The 13,563-nt window shown below is 41.9% G+C and overlaps 1 protein-coding gene across 6 annotated transcripts in view; it reads left to right on the top strand.

The window, feature by feature from the left end:
* MYOCD (myocardin) overlaps positions 1–13,563 on the top strand; it is a 116,967-nt gene that overhangs the window by 50,196 nt on the left and 53,208 nt on the right. For 5 of the 6 annotated variants that reach the window (XM_049859576.1, XM_049859575.1, XM_049859578.1 and 2 more), the window contains 2 exons: positions 4,242–4,297; positions 7,344–7,419. In XM_049859576.1, coding sequence (XP_049715533.1) covers positions 4,242–4,297; positions 7,344–7,419 — 132 coding nt within the window. The remainder of the gene's footprint in view (positions 1–4,241; positions 4,298–7,343; positions 7,420–13,563) is intronic. The other variant, XM_049859580.1, reaches the window with a different exon arrangement.

The raw sequence follows: 13,563 nt of genomic DNA, 5'->3' as shown, positions 1-13,563 counted from the left end.
GAAGTGCTATTACTTATACATAGGCTGTATCTCATTTGCTTGGAAGAAAAGTACTTATGGTCCAATTTGTCTTTACAAGTGAGGCAAAGAGAGAACAAGCGTTACTATAGGTGAGAGCTTGAGAGCACAGAAGACTGCCAGTCTTACTCAGGCTCTGTAACAAAAATAAATGGCAAAGCCAGGACAGAGCCCAAACTCATGGTCCCAAACTATTAGTCACCTAGGACTTCCTTAATTACACCCATCACTGCTGTGGATCTTATGTTTGAAATAATTTTGTCTCCCCCTCCACCAAAATTCCTACACACATTAAGTAATTATTAATCCATCTATCTGTTTTCAATTTAACAGCATATGAATGTATCAGCCAACGCTTTTTGATCAGAACAACTGTTAATAAACTGGATGCTATGATTAGAAGGAGCAGCAATGAAAAGTGACAGTTTGATTAGCCTAAGCAGCCTTTCTCTGAACAAACATATCAAAGTTTTTGTCCAGCTTTTTGAAATACTGACAATAAGTCCTGGAAATCTATTACTACCTTTTCAACTCCTAGATTCCCAAGGGCCTAGGTCAGGAACCACTGCCCTTGTCAACTCCAGAGCAGTGGTTTTCAAACTTGAACCTGCACCAGAACCCCATGGAGGGCTTGTTAAAACACAGGTTGCTACGTCCCACCTCTGGGTTTCTGATTCTATAGGTCTAGGATGGAGCCCAAGAATTTGCATTTCTAACAAGTTCCCAGGTGAGGTCAAAGATGCTGCTCCAGGGGCAACACTTTGAGAGTAACTGTTGTAGCTGCTGGTCCAGGACCCTAGCCCTTTGGTTTTTCCTCTTGGTCCTTGTCCTTCATAACCAATGGTGCTGGGTTCTCTCCGAGCTCTCAAGCCCTGCCCTGCCTGTGAGAGCAACTCTGTGAGAGTCAGGCTCCCCACACCAGCACAGGCCTGCCTCTGTACCACCACCAGGCTCCCTGCTCTGTCCCAAAGCTCCAGCCCCTCTCCTCAACTGACTTATCAGTGGCCTCACTGAGGGGCTCATTTTCTCCTTTTTCTGGAATCCTATATCAGGAATCAAAGATGGCACAGGACAGGGCAACTTTCTGTTCTGTTATACATAAAATCATCATGAGTCAGAGCTGACCCGACAACAGTAACAACAACAAATTGGGGGCATGTGGGTAGAGTGGAGAGCTGGAGCCTACAGGAGGCCTGTTCCTATCTCAGGATCTTTTTCTGAGCTCTCAGTAAGCAAATGTTTATAATTTTTTATACGCACAGCTGACCCAAATTAGCCAGAGCTATGGGGACAGAAATAGGAACAACCGTAACTAAACTCTGAGGCGAGAACATGAATTTCCTTGTGAGAAGAGATTAATCTTCCTCTGGTGGGATGGGTTAGATGTGTGGCTGACTAAATTTACAACCATATTTCAATTTGAAATCACATTGATTTATTATCATTTTAATTTAGAAACTCAAATTTCTTTTCAATCTTAAATGTCAGTGTCCTTTAAATACACAATTTTGCCATTTGATACTCCCAGAGCTGGCAGCAAAAGAGGTACTTTACGTATTTCCCAGAAAGCCAGCTAGTGATGGGAGGTGGGCATCGTGGTTCTTGCTGACCCCTTAGAGGAGGGCACTAAAACCCCCATTCTCTGGAGTCACGGGAACAGGCAAATATCTATGCCAGGGCCGTGGTAGGGTAGTTTCCAATAGTCTGACATGAGTCCAGTGCCCCCATAACACCTCTTAAGCCCCAAGGAGAACAGTGTGTGGTAAAATGCAGTGTGTGGACCTCTTTGGCTTTCTTCCAAAGTCCTTGCTAAACAGATGTAGCTTCTCCTACTGTGTGGTAAAAGGGTCTAGAAGACCTTTTTGCTCCTAGCATCAGAGAGCTGGACTGTGTGAATCATTTCACAAAGGATTAATTAATAGCAAGAAGTGATGAATTATAGCTCTACAAAACTGAGGTACAGAAAATGCAATGTTTCTTAGAATAATTAGCAAGCTCTGCTCATGAGATTTGAAAAGCCTCAGGAACAAAAGACCAGATAACCTCCCCAACCCAAACCCAAGGCCAGTTAGAGCCAAGAGAGTCTGGAATGTAAAGGATAGCTCAAGAAATACCCATACCATTCCCTTAGTGATGGCCTCTTGAGGAAAAATCTGTGCTGTTCTTTTTAACCACTTAACAAGGCAATACTAAGATCAATTCCTTTACTGGATCATATGATTAGCCGCACCAATATATAATGCCTAATTAAATGACCACTGGGCTATATAAAAAAAAAAAAAAAAAAATTTTTTTTTTTTTTTGGCTATAGGACAGGTGAAAATCTGTTTGTACTGATTTTAGAGAAATTCATAAGGGCTCACTGGACTTAAAGCAGACATTGTATGATCTAGTTGCCTGGTGAGATGGGAATTGTTTTTTAGAAGACTCTCAATGTAAGTTTCAACTGTGATCAAAAGCAGGGAAAGGCTGCTCCTTACTAAAGATGATGACAAGAACAAAACCAAAGATCTGTGAGCAATGCAGTAAAACTGCACAAGTCTCCAGATGATTTCTTGGAGGCATGAAACGAGGAGAAATGGAGAAAAGACCATCCTAAGTGACAGGTTTTGCAGAGAAGGACATTTTAAGAGTGAAAAGCAACAAAGAGAAGCTGGTATTAGATTAGTGGGAAATATGATATTCAAGCAACATATTCATTTCTCTTCCTATGAGAATGAAGCCTCTTAATCTCTGGTCAAAATGAGGAGAAGGGTGCTTGTAATCTATACTTGGCCCAAGCCAGCCAGCTAAGACTATTTTGCAGGGAGATTTATAGGGAGCATGCCTTAGTAGCTTCCCTAGCGACCTCCTCCATAGAGGATAATACCGTGTACCAGGCACCAAGATTACAGCTGAGTCTGCTTGAAGTCCAGCAAGTCCTTCTGAAAACTGTGCTCAAATTCAGTACCATCTTAAAGGACAAATGAGGCACACACACACAGGCTATCACACACTCACACACATGCACACATACACAAACACACAGCCTTATGTGCCTATGTGGCCAGAAACTCAGCTTTGATACCACCAAGGTTTGGAAGAACTTTTCACTGCCTATGGAGTAAGAGTGGACATCTGTTGGAGTAGTAGTAGAACTTGGGATCATGGGATTCATCTACTTGTCCAGCCTCAATATTCAGAAAATACCAATGCACTTTTTTAACCTGTGATTAACTTCGTCACTTGCAATGAAAAGTGATTGTTTGCAGCTCTTGATTAAGGTTGTGTCAGGGGACCGGGAAAACCAATGAGAATGTAGAATCTGGCAGAATGGTGTTCTGCTTCTTCACTAAGTCAGAAGAGTTTGCCAGGCTGCCCTGAAGAGGTGCCGTGAGACAGCCATGAGGAGCAGCAGTGTGTAGTAGAAGGAGAAGAGCTGGCATCCCACCAGTTCACGGTGGTGCAGTGGTCCAGGTTCTGTAAAGCTGGTGTGTGCTAGGAAGGGCCAGAGCTGTGTCTCCCAGTTGTTAGATTTTTTTGGGTATCACACCTTGAAAGAGGCTAGGGGTGTTGGAGGACCAACACTCCTAGCCCTGGCTGTGTGACTCTAGGCAAGCCAATCAATATCTGTGGACCTGAGTTTCCCCATTCTATACAGAGTAAGGTTAGATGTCAGTGTCCCCAAGGTCACTTCCAGCCCTTAAAGTCTGATTCTGTGTTTCTCCCTCAACACCCTTGGTTGAGTGTGCCTGACCAACCAGCCATTATCTGATGGCTTTGGGTAAGCCATTTGTGACTTACCTAAAATACAAATTCCTTCCTACAACACGCACCTCAAACACAGACCACAGCCATCCACCAGGCTTTTGCACCCAAGGGCAGAGCAAAGTCAGAGAGGGTCTTAGTTATCCCAGTCCACTCCTCTCCCTCGAAGAGAAGCATCACTTCCATCTCCAGTTGCCCACAGGAACTTGGAATGCCCTGCCTCCACCATCTCTTCCTGTCGCACATTCTGCCTCTCCTGCTCCTCCTGTTTTAGGCCTGAATCCCACCTTCTTCTGTATCCCGTGGCTTTAGGGGAGCAAGTGCCCTCCAGGCCTCTCCTCTTTAATTGCTTGTTGGCCTGATAAAGGTGATCACCTCCATACTCTGCATAGCTGAGCAAGCACACCAGCCAATATTGCAATATTGATCGATGTCCCTAACCCCACTCAATTCACACCTTTGTTTTTCTGTTTCAGCACTGAAAAGTCCAACCGAATTCCATGAACAAAGGAAAAACCTGGATAGTGACAAGGTAATTCTTGCAAACTGTCATTCCTGCACTTAGACTATAGGGTATGCACCTTTGAATGCTAAACTTTGGCTAAAGCCTGTAGAGTTCATACAATAGACTCAACCAAGATGCCAGCCCCTGCCCTAAAACCATATGGAATTTGACTCCTGTTAACTGAAAACTGTTGAAATGGAATCATTTATATTAGCTTTGGGGAACAGTGGGGTTCAGTGGTAGAAACCACACTTTCCATGCATTAGACCAGAGTTCGATTCCTGGCCAATATACCTCATGTGCAGCCCCCACTCATCTGTTAGTGAGGCTTGTCCATTGCTGTGGTACTGAATAGGTTTCAGCAGAGCTTCTGGACTAAGACAGACTAGGAAGAAAGGCCTGGTGATCTCCTTCTGAAAATCAGCCAATGAAAACCCTATGAATCACCATAGCCCAATCTGTATCCAATCACGGGGATGTCCCAGGATCCAGCCAGGTTTCATTCGGTTGTGCATGGGGTCACTGTGAGTCAGGTACCAACTCCTTGTCAGCTAAAAATAATAACAATAATATTAACTTTAATATTTGTACAATTGTTAAAATATTTTTAAAATTTAGTGTCAATTTTAACTTAAAAAAAAAGTTCCCCCCCCAAAAAGTTCCCAATCTTTTTGATCTGGGGGTGGGATCCTGGCAAGGATGCACTGGGGGTCCAAAAAACATGAAAAAGGGAAGGAAAGTTGGTTGGCAAGTTGCTTTACTTTCATTACAGTCCTTTCTAAGCAACGGTCAGATTTTTAAAAATCCAGTTCATTGGTAAGGCAGGGTCTATGGAAACAAAACTATTTGCAGCTACTTAATTTTTTTTTTTTAAAGGCAAAAGGAATTATATTTATTTCCATTTTTGTTTTGTTTGGTTTGGTTTGGTTTTCTTTCTACCATTTGAGGTGAAAAAAATAGCACACTTCTGCATCTTCATAACAAATGTCAGAAGCCTGATTTCATCAATAGTATGAGCAGTATTTCGCAAACATCAGCATTTTGTTGGATGAGAAGGACAGGTAAAGAGGGTATCTGTCTGCTGGGATTTCTTTGTCTGAAAGCTCTGGACTCACTACTAGTCTGTAGTTGGAGATGAGGGCACACCTCTGCAACTCTTCAAAGTTGCTTGTAGGTGGAAATGGATCCCACCACCTGGAGACTAACAACCAACAGCAAACCTTCTTTCCTCAGAACTGGAGTGATCTCCGGACCTCTCTCAGGTATCACACAGGAGATCTAATATAGTGGGATAAGAGCCTAGAACTAGAAATCAGAGGGAGGATCGTGGTGGCTCAGTGGTAGAATTCTCGCCTTCTATGCCAAAGACGTGGGTTCAATTCCTGGCCAATGTACTTCATGTGCAGCCACCACCTTTCTGTCAGTGGAGGCTTGCCATTGCTGTGAAGCTGAGCAGGTTTTAGTGGAGCGTTCAGATAAAGAGAGACTAGGAAGAAAGGCTTGGTGATCTACTTCTGAAAATCAGCTAATGAAAACCCTATGGATCACAACCATCGGGGGTCTACTTGATGGCAGCTAGCAACAAAAGTGAAAAGGACTTGAAGCACTTACTAATAAAGATCAAGACCACAGCCTTCAGTATGGATTGCACCTCATCATAAAGAAAACAAAAATCCTCACAACTGGACCAATGAGCAACATCATGATAAACAGAGAAAAGACTGAAGTTGTCAAGGATTTCATTTTACTTGGATCCACAATCAACCGCCATGGAAGCAGCAGTCAAGAAGTCAAAAGACGCATTGCATTGGGTAAATCTGCTGCAGAGGACCTCTTCAAAGTGTTGAAGAGCAAAGATGTCACCTTGAAGACTAAGGTGCGCCTGACCCAAGCCATGATATTTTCAACTGCCTCATATGCATTCAAAAGCTGGACAATAAATAAGGAAGACCGAAGAAGAATTGATGCCTTTGAATTGTGGTGTTGGGGAAGAATACTGAATATACACCATGGACTGCCAAAAGAACGAACAAATCTGTCTTAGAAGAAGTATAACCAGAATGTTCCTTAGAAGCAAGGATGGCGAGACTGCATCTTACATACTTTGGACATGCTGTCAGGAGGGATCAGTCTCTGGAGAAAGACAACATGCTTGGCAAAGTACAGGGTCAGCAGAAAAGAGGAAGACCCTCAGCGAGGTGGATTGACACAGTGGCTGCAACAATGAGCTCAAGCATAACAACAATTTTAAGGATAGCGCAGGACCGGGCAGTGTTTCGTTCTGTTAAGCATAGGGTCGCTATGAGTCACAATTGACTCAACGGCACCTAACAACAACAGCAGCAGAAATCAGGGGCCTGAGACCTAGTCTTGGCCTTGCTGCTGGCTACATCATCTCTACAGATAGCTCCATGATCAAGAACCTGATGAGACTCCATAAATAACATATCTCCCAACTCATTGTGGGTCTCAATCTAGAATTTACAGTCTAGCATGTCGTAAGAGAAGAGTCAGATGAATAGAGGGAGAAGGATATACGTTGCCATGTTATACAGAAAGATTTAGGCAATGTTTCATCTCTGAAAACCCTAGTGATTTGGGGACTGATTTAAAAGACAATGGAGTAGGACTGGTTATGGTACAAGTAGCTTGGTGTCATCATAATTTTATTAATATGTTCCTTGCTTGGCCCCTGGAGGCATTTAAGTTTGTAGTCCTGACATAGACCAAAGCTTTTGACCTCTTAATCATATTTAGCCATCCTAAAATTACTGTAAGTGTTCCTTTATCAAAAATTAGGAGACCATAATCTAGGACTGTCAGAGGTATTTCCCTGACTCATAGTAAATACTCAGTAATTTTAACTGCTGGAAAATGGCAAATAATGTTTCTAAACTCAGGGATGATTAAAAAAAGAGAGACCAGAGATATTTGCATTTTCCAGCTGCCATAAAAAAAGAGTACTTTTCCCCTTTGAGAGAATTTTAGATTTTTTAAAGTTAAACCTAAGTGATTCAACTGTATGCCTTATTTACTGAAGTTGATAACAGAATTTATTGTTTGTGTTCTACAGACCGAGGACCACCTGAAGCACAAGGTCAGAAATAGATCCACACGTGCCAACTTGGTTAATATGCACATACTCCAAGGTAAGGCTGCACTACGTCTAAGCCAGGAGGTACCCACTGAAGGGTGGATCATCCTTCTAGAGTTCTTTGTCTCTAGTTGCTAAGCCCTCTTTAAAAATTCTCTCCTATTTGACAAAGCAGACTTTTGGGCCAGTATTTAATAATTCTACAGCATATAGACAATCCAACTTAGAGGTCATATAATGGTTAAGAAGGTATCAGACATGGGTTTAGATCTCAGCTGTGCCACTTCCTAAATATGAAATAAACAACAACAAAAACAGTTGCCATGGAGTTAATGCCAAGTCATGAAAACCCCATGTGTGTCAGAATAGAACTGTGCTCCATAGGGTTTTCAATCTCTGATTTTTTGGAAGTAGATTGCTAGGCCTTTTTCCAAGACACTTCTGGGTGGGCTCGAACCTCCAACCTTCTGGCTAGCAGTTAACCATTTGCACCACCCCATGACTCCCCCTAACTATATGGCCTGGGAAAATTACGTCGATTCTCTGAGCCTCAGTTTCCTTATATGTAAAATAGAGATAGTAATAGTTGTAAAATGGAGATAATAACCTCTTATGGTAATTGTAAAGATTAAATGAGGTATCATATTATAAACGGCTTAGCCAAATATCCAGTGTATAGGAAATGTCCAACACAGGCTGCCAATTATGATTAACCTGGAAAATATATATATATATTTATTTATTTTCACTTTGGAAGGTGATCGGGCTGGCTGGCTGCATCTATAGTCACATAGCTGCTTGGTTCTGCTTTGCTAAGGCAAGTCCCGGTGCGCACGAAATGACAACCTGAAAAACTTGGTGTTGATCACCCAGTTCTCCTTAGGGTGCCGCACCTGTGTTGGGGAGGTGAAATTAGGGCAAACACCTAACTGACCTTGATAATCTGACATCTGAATGAAGGAGAAGAAGCTTCTGCTCCTGCCTTGTGAGTTCCCTTCATTGGGGTGGGAATCCCCCAGAACACTGGTTCCCACCTTCAAAGAGTCCAAACCCTGATATGACAGTTTAGCTCTAGAGTATTCATTTATCGCATGAACACTGTATTGAATGTCTGCTAGGGGCTAAGTGCTATGCTAGTGATGAATAATACACAGGTTCCTCCCCACGAAGGACACTCACAGTGTAACAGAGGAGACGGGAATGAGACTCAGCAGCATGAAAAGGGAGGTGCATGGTGTTGTGGGTGCGTGGAAGAGGATCAGAGAAGAGGGGTGTCTAAATGGGACCAGGAAGGAGAGGAGCCAGGAAATGAGCAGAAACATGGAGGCTGAGTCAGCAAGAGAAAGGTACAAGGGCCTCGCAGACAGAGGGGACAGCACGAACAGAGCCACTGAGTGTGGTGGCTCTGGCATGTGGATATTCTTGCAAGACTCTACACTAGTTTTAAATAGCACAGAACTCCCGAAATATAGTGAAAGTTGTGAATCTTGGTCCTTCAATCAGCATTACTTCTGATTTAGCCTGGCTTCCCAAGACCTAGCCTTTTCCAGTTCTGAAACAGGTGGAGTGTTATTAGACGGAGTGTTTCCAGAATGCTTAAGAACACTGAGAGGCTTGGGAAGTGAGAAGAGAGGGCAGTGTAAGACTCAAGGGAAGGCCTCACTGGGATGCGAGGCGCTGACCTGGATGGGGCAGCCAAAGGGCACCAATACCGTAAGGAGGGCAGGGGAGAGCGGCTCCCAAAAGAAGGTGACAAACACAAATTTTACCTCTTTGCAATGGTGCCAAGGAGCCTGGAGCAGCTGCTGTGTCAGCATCTTTGTAAATAACAGCCGCACAAATAATCAAAGAGTCGCTATTTCAAATGAGATACAGGCTTCTCGGTTATCAAGTTGGTAGATAATACCGTATGGCTAGGGTATGGGAAGCCATGCGTTCTCACATGCTGCTGCTGGGTCAGCAAGTCAAGGCCACAGTTCTAGAGGGCAATTTGGCAACATGGATCACGCGCCTCAAAAACGTGCCCACCCTTGAACCCAGTGATTTCATTTCTAGTATTTTATCCAAAGAAAATAATCAGACAAACTCCCAAAGATTTAAATACAAGGACGTTCATCATGGAACTATTTGATGGTAAAAAGTTGAAAACAATGAAATGTCCAACAATAGGGGATGGACTGAATAAATTACGGAATCTCCTTCTGATTGAATACCTTCCAGCCATTAAAATAAGGCGTTCAAAGAACAGTTACTTAACGAGAACTTACAGTGTAATGTCTAGTGAAAACAGCAGAAAACAAAACTCTACTTAAACCTGGGAAAAGCTGGGAATGGGTGGTGATGATGGTTGCACACCACGATGTACATAGTTGGTGTCAGCGAATTGTACATGTCAGGAACATTGAAATGGCAAGTATTTTCTTAGATATATGCTAACCACAATAAATAAATACATTTTCCCAATTTTTTTTTAATTGGTAACCATTGGCCAAACTGACAAAACAAAAAACAGGAAAGGAAGAAAATACCCTGAATAAAAAATGAGATGAGTGATATCACAACAGACCCAACCGAAATTAAAAGAATCATACCAGATTACTATGAAAAATTGTACTCTAACAATTTTGAAAACCTAGAAGAAACAGGTAAATTCCTGGAAACACAATACCTACCCAAACTAACACAAACATAGGTAGCCAAAAACCAAAAACAAACCCAGTGCTGTCGAGTCAATTCCGACTCATAGCGACCCTATAGGACAGAGTAGAACTGCCCCATAGAGTTTCCAAGGAGCACCTGGTGGATTTGAACTGCTGACCCTTTGGTTAGCAGCTGTAGCACTTAACCACTACGCCACCAGGGTTAGATAGGACAACTAAACAGACCCATAACAAAAGAAGAGATTGAAAAGGTAATTTAAAAAACTCCCCCCAAAAAAAGGCCTGGCCTCGATGGCTTCACTACAGAGCTCTATCAAACCTTCAGAGAAGAGTTAATACCACTACTACTAAAGGTATTTCAGAGCATACAAAAGGACGGAATACTCCCAAACTCACTCTATGAAGCCAGCATACCCCTGATACCAAAACCAGGTATAGACACCACAAAAAAAGAAAATTACAGACCTATATCCCTCATGAACTTAGATGCAAAAATTCTTAAACAAAATTCCAGCCAGTAGAATTCAACAATATATCAAAAAAATAATTCACCAAGACCAAGTGGGATTCATACCAGGTATGCAGGGATGGTTCAACATTAGAAAAACAATTAATGTAATCTATCAAGAAAACAAAAGACAAGAACCACACTAACTTATCAATTGGTGCAGAAAAGGCATTTGACAAAGTTCAACACCATTCGTGATAAAAACACTCAGCAAAATAGGAAAGGAAGGAAAATTCCTCAACATAATAAAGGGCATTTATATAAAGCCAACAGCCAACATCATCCTAAATGGATAGAGTCTGAAAGCATTCCCCTTCAGAACTGGAAACAGACAAGGATGCCCTTTATCACCACTCTTACTCAACATTGTGCTGGAAGTCCTAGCCGGAGCAATTAGGCTAGATAAAGAAATAAAGGGCATCCAGATGGTAAGAAAGAAGTAAAAGTATCTCTATTTGCAGATGGCATGATCTTATACACAGAAAACCCTGAAGAATCCTCAAGAAAACTACTGAAACTAAGAGTTCAACATAGTATCGGAACACAAGATAAACATACAAAAATCAGTTGGATTCCTCTATACCAATGAAAAGAACATCTAAGAGGAAATCACCAAATCAATACTATTTACAGTAGCCTCCAAGAAGATAAAATACTTAGGAATAAATCTTACCTATACAAAGAAAACTACAAGACACTACTGCAAGAAACCTAAAGAGACCTATGTAAGTGGAAAAACATACCTTGCTCATGGATAGGAAGGCTTAACATTGTAAAAATATTCTACCAAAAGTGATCTATAGATACAATGCAATTCCAATCCAAATTCCAACGACAGATACATAGACCAATGCAGAAGATTTGAGAATCCAGACATAGACCCATCCACATAAAAGCAGCTGATATTTGACAAAGGCCCCAAAGTCAGTTAAATGGAGAAAAGACAGTCTCTTTAACAAACGGTTCTGGCATAACTGGATATCTATCTGCAAAAAAAAACAAAACAAGACCCATACCTCACACCATGCGTACAAACTAACTCAAAAAGGATCAAATACCTAAATATAAAATCTAAAACAACAAAGATCATGGAAGGAAAAATAGGGACAATGCTAGGAGCCCTAGTACATGGCATAAACAGTATACAAAACATTACTAACAATGCACAAACCCCAGAAGAGAAACTAGGTAACTGGGAGATCCTAAAAATCAAACACCTATGCTCATCCAAAGACTTCACCAAAAGAGTAAAAAGATTACCTGTAGACTGGGAAAAAGTTTTTACCTATGACATTTCTGATCAGCGTCTGATCTCTAAAATGTATATGATGCTGCAAAAGCTCAACTACAAAAAGACAAATAACCCAATTAAAAAATGGGCAAAAGATATGAACAGACACTTCACTAAGGAAGACATTCAGGTAGCTAACAGATACGTGAGGAAATGCTCACAATCATTAGCCATTGTTGTTGCTGTTGCTGGGTGCTATTGAGTCGGTTCCAACTCATAACGACCCTATGCACAACAGAATGGAACACTGCTTGGTCCTGCTCCATCCTTACAATTGTTGTTATACTTGAGCTCATTGTTGCAGCCACTGTGTCAATCCACCTCGTTGAGGGTCTTCCTCTTTTCTGCTGACCCTGTACATTAGCCATCAAAAAACATTAGCCATTAGAGAAATGCAAATCAACACTACAATGAGATTCCATCTCACTCCCACGAGGCTGGTATTAATCCAAAAAAAAAAAAAAAAACACAAAATAATAAATTTTGGAGAGGTTGTGGAGAGACTGGAACACGCATGCACTGCTGGTGGGAATGTAAAATGGTACAACCACTTTGGAAACGGACCTGGCGCTTTCTTAAAAAGCTGGAAATAGAAGTACCATATGATCCAGCAATCCCACTCCTTGGAATATATCCTAGAGAAATAAGAGCCTTTTCACGAACAGATATATGCACACCCATGTTCATTGCAGCACTGTTTACAATAGCAAAAAGATGGAAGCAACCAAGGTGCTCATCAACAGATGAGTGGATAAATTATGGTATATTCACACAATGGAATACTACGCATCGATAAAGAACAGTGAGGAATCTGTGAAACATTTCATAACGTGGAGGAATCTGAAAGGCATTATGCTGAGTGAAATTAGTCAGTTGCAAAAGGACAAATATTGTATGAGACCACTATTAAAAGAACTTGAGAAATAGTTTAAACAGAGAAGAAAATATTCTTTGATGGTTACGGGAGTGGGGAGGGAGGGAGAGAGGGCGTATTCACTAATTAGACAGTAGATAAGAATTATTTTAGGTGAAAGGAAAGACAACACACAATGCAGGAGAGGTTAGCACAACTAGACTAAACCAAAAGCAAAGAAGTTTCCTGAATAAACTGAATGCTTTGAAGGCCAGCAGAGCAGGGGCAGGGACTTGAGGACAATGATTTCAGGGACATCTAGATCAATTGGCATAATAAAATCTTTTAAGAAAACATTCTGCATCCCACTTTGGAGAGTGGCATCTGGGGTCTTAAACATTAGCAAGCAGCCATCTGAGATCCATCAATTGGTCTGAACCCACCTGGAGCAAAGGAGAATGAGGAACACCAAAGGCACAAGGTAAGTATGAGCCTAAGAGACAGGGCCACATAAACCAGAGACTACATCAGCCTGAGACCAGAAAAACTAGATGGTACCTGGCTACAACTGATGACTACCCTGACAGGGAACACAACAGAGAACCCCTGATGGAGCAAGGGAGCAGTGGTATGCAAACCTCAAATTCTTATAAAAAGACCAGATTTAATGGTCTGACTGAGGCGAGAAGGACTCCAGAGGTCATGGTCCCCAGATCTTCTGTTAGCCAAGACAGGAACCATTCCCAAAGCCAACTCTTCAGACAGGGATTGGACTGACCTACGGAATAGAAAATGATACTAGTGAGGAGTGAGCTTCTTGGACCAAGTAGACACATGAGGCTATGTGTGCAGCTCCTGTCTGGAGCGGAGATGAGAGGGCAGAGGGG

Source organism: Elephas maximus, chromosome 19, assembly GCF_024166365.1.
Source record: "Elephas maximus indicus isolate mEleMax1 chromosome 19, mEleMax1 primary haplotype, whole genome shotgun sequence".
Lineage (NCBI taxonomy): Eukaryota > Metazoa > Chordata > Mammalia > Proboscidea > Elephantidae > Elephas > Elephas maximus.
The sequence above is the reverse complement of the archived record's forward strand: the minus strand, read 5'-3'. Positions and strand labels throughout refer to the sequence as shown.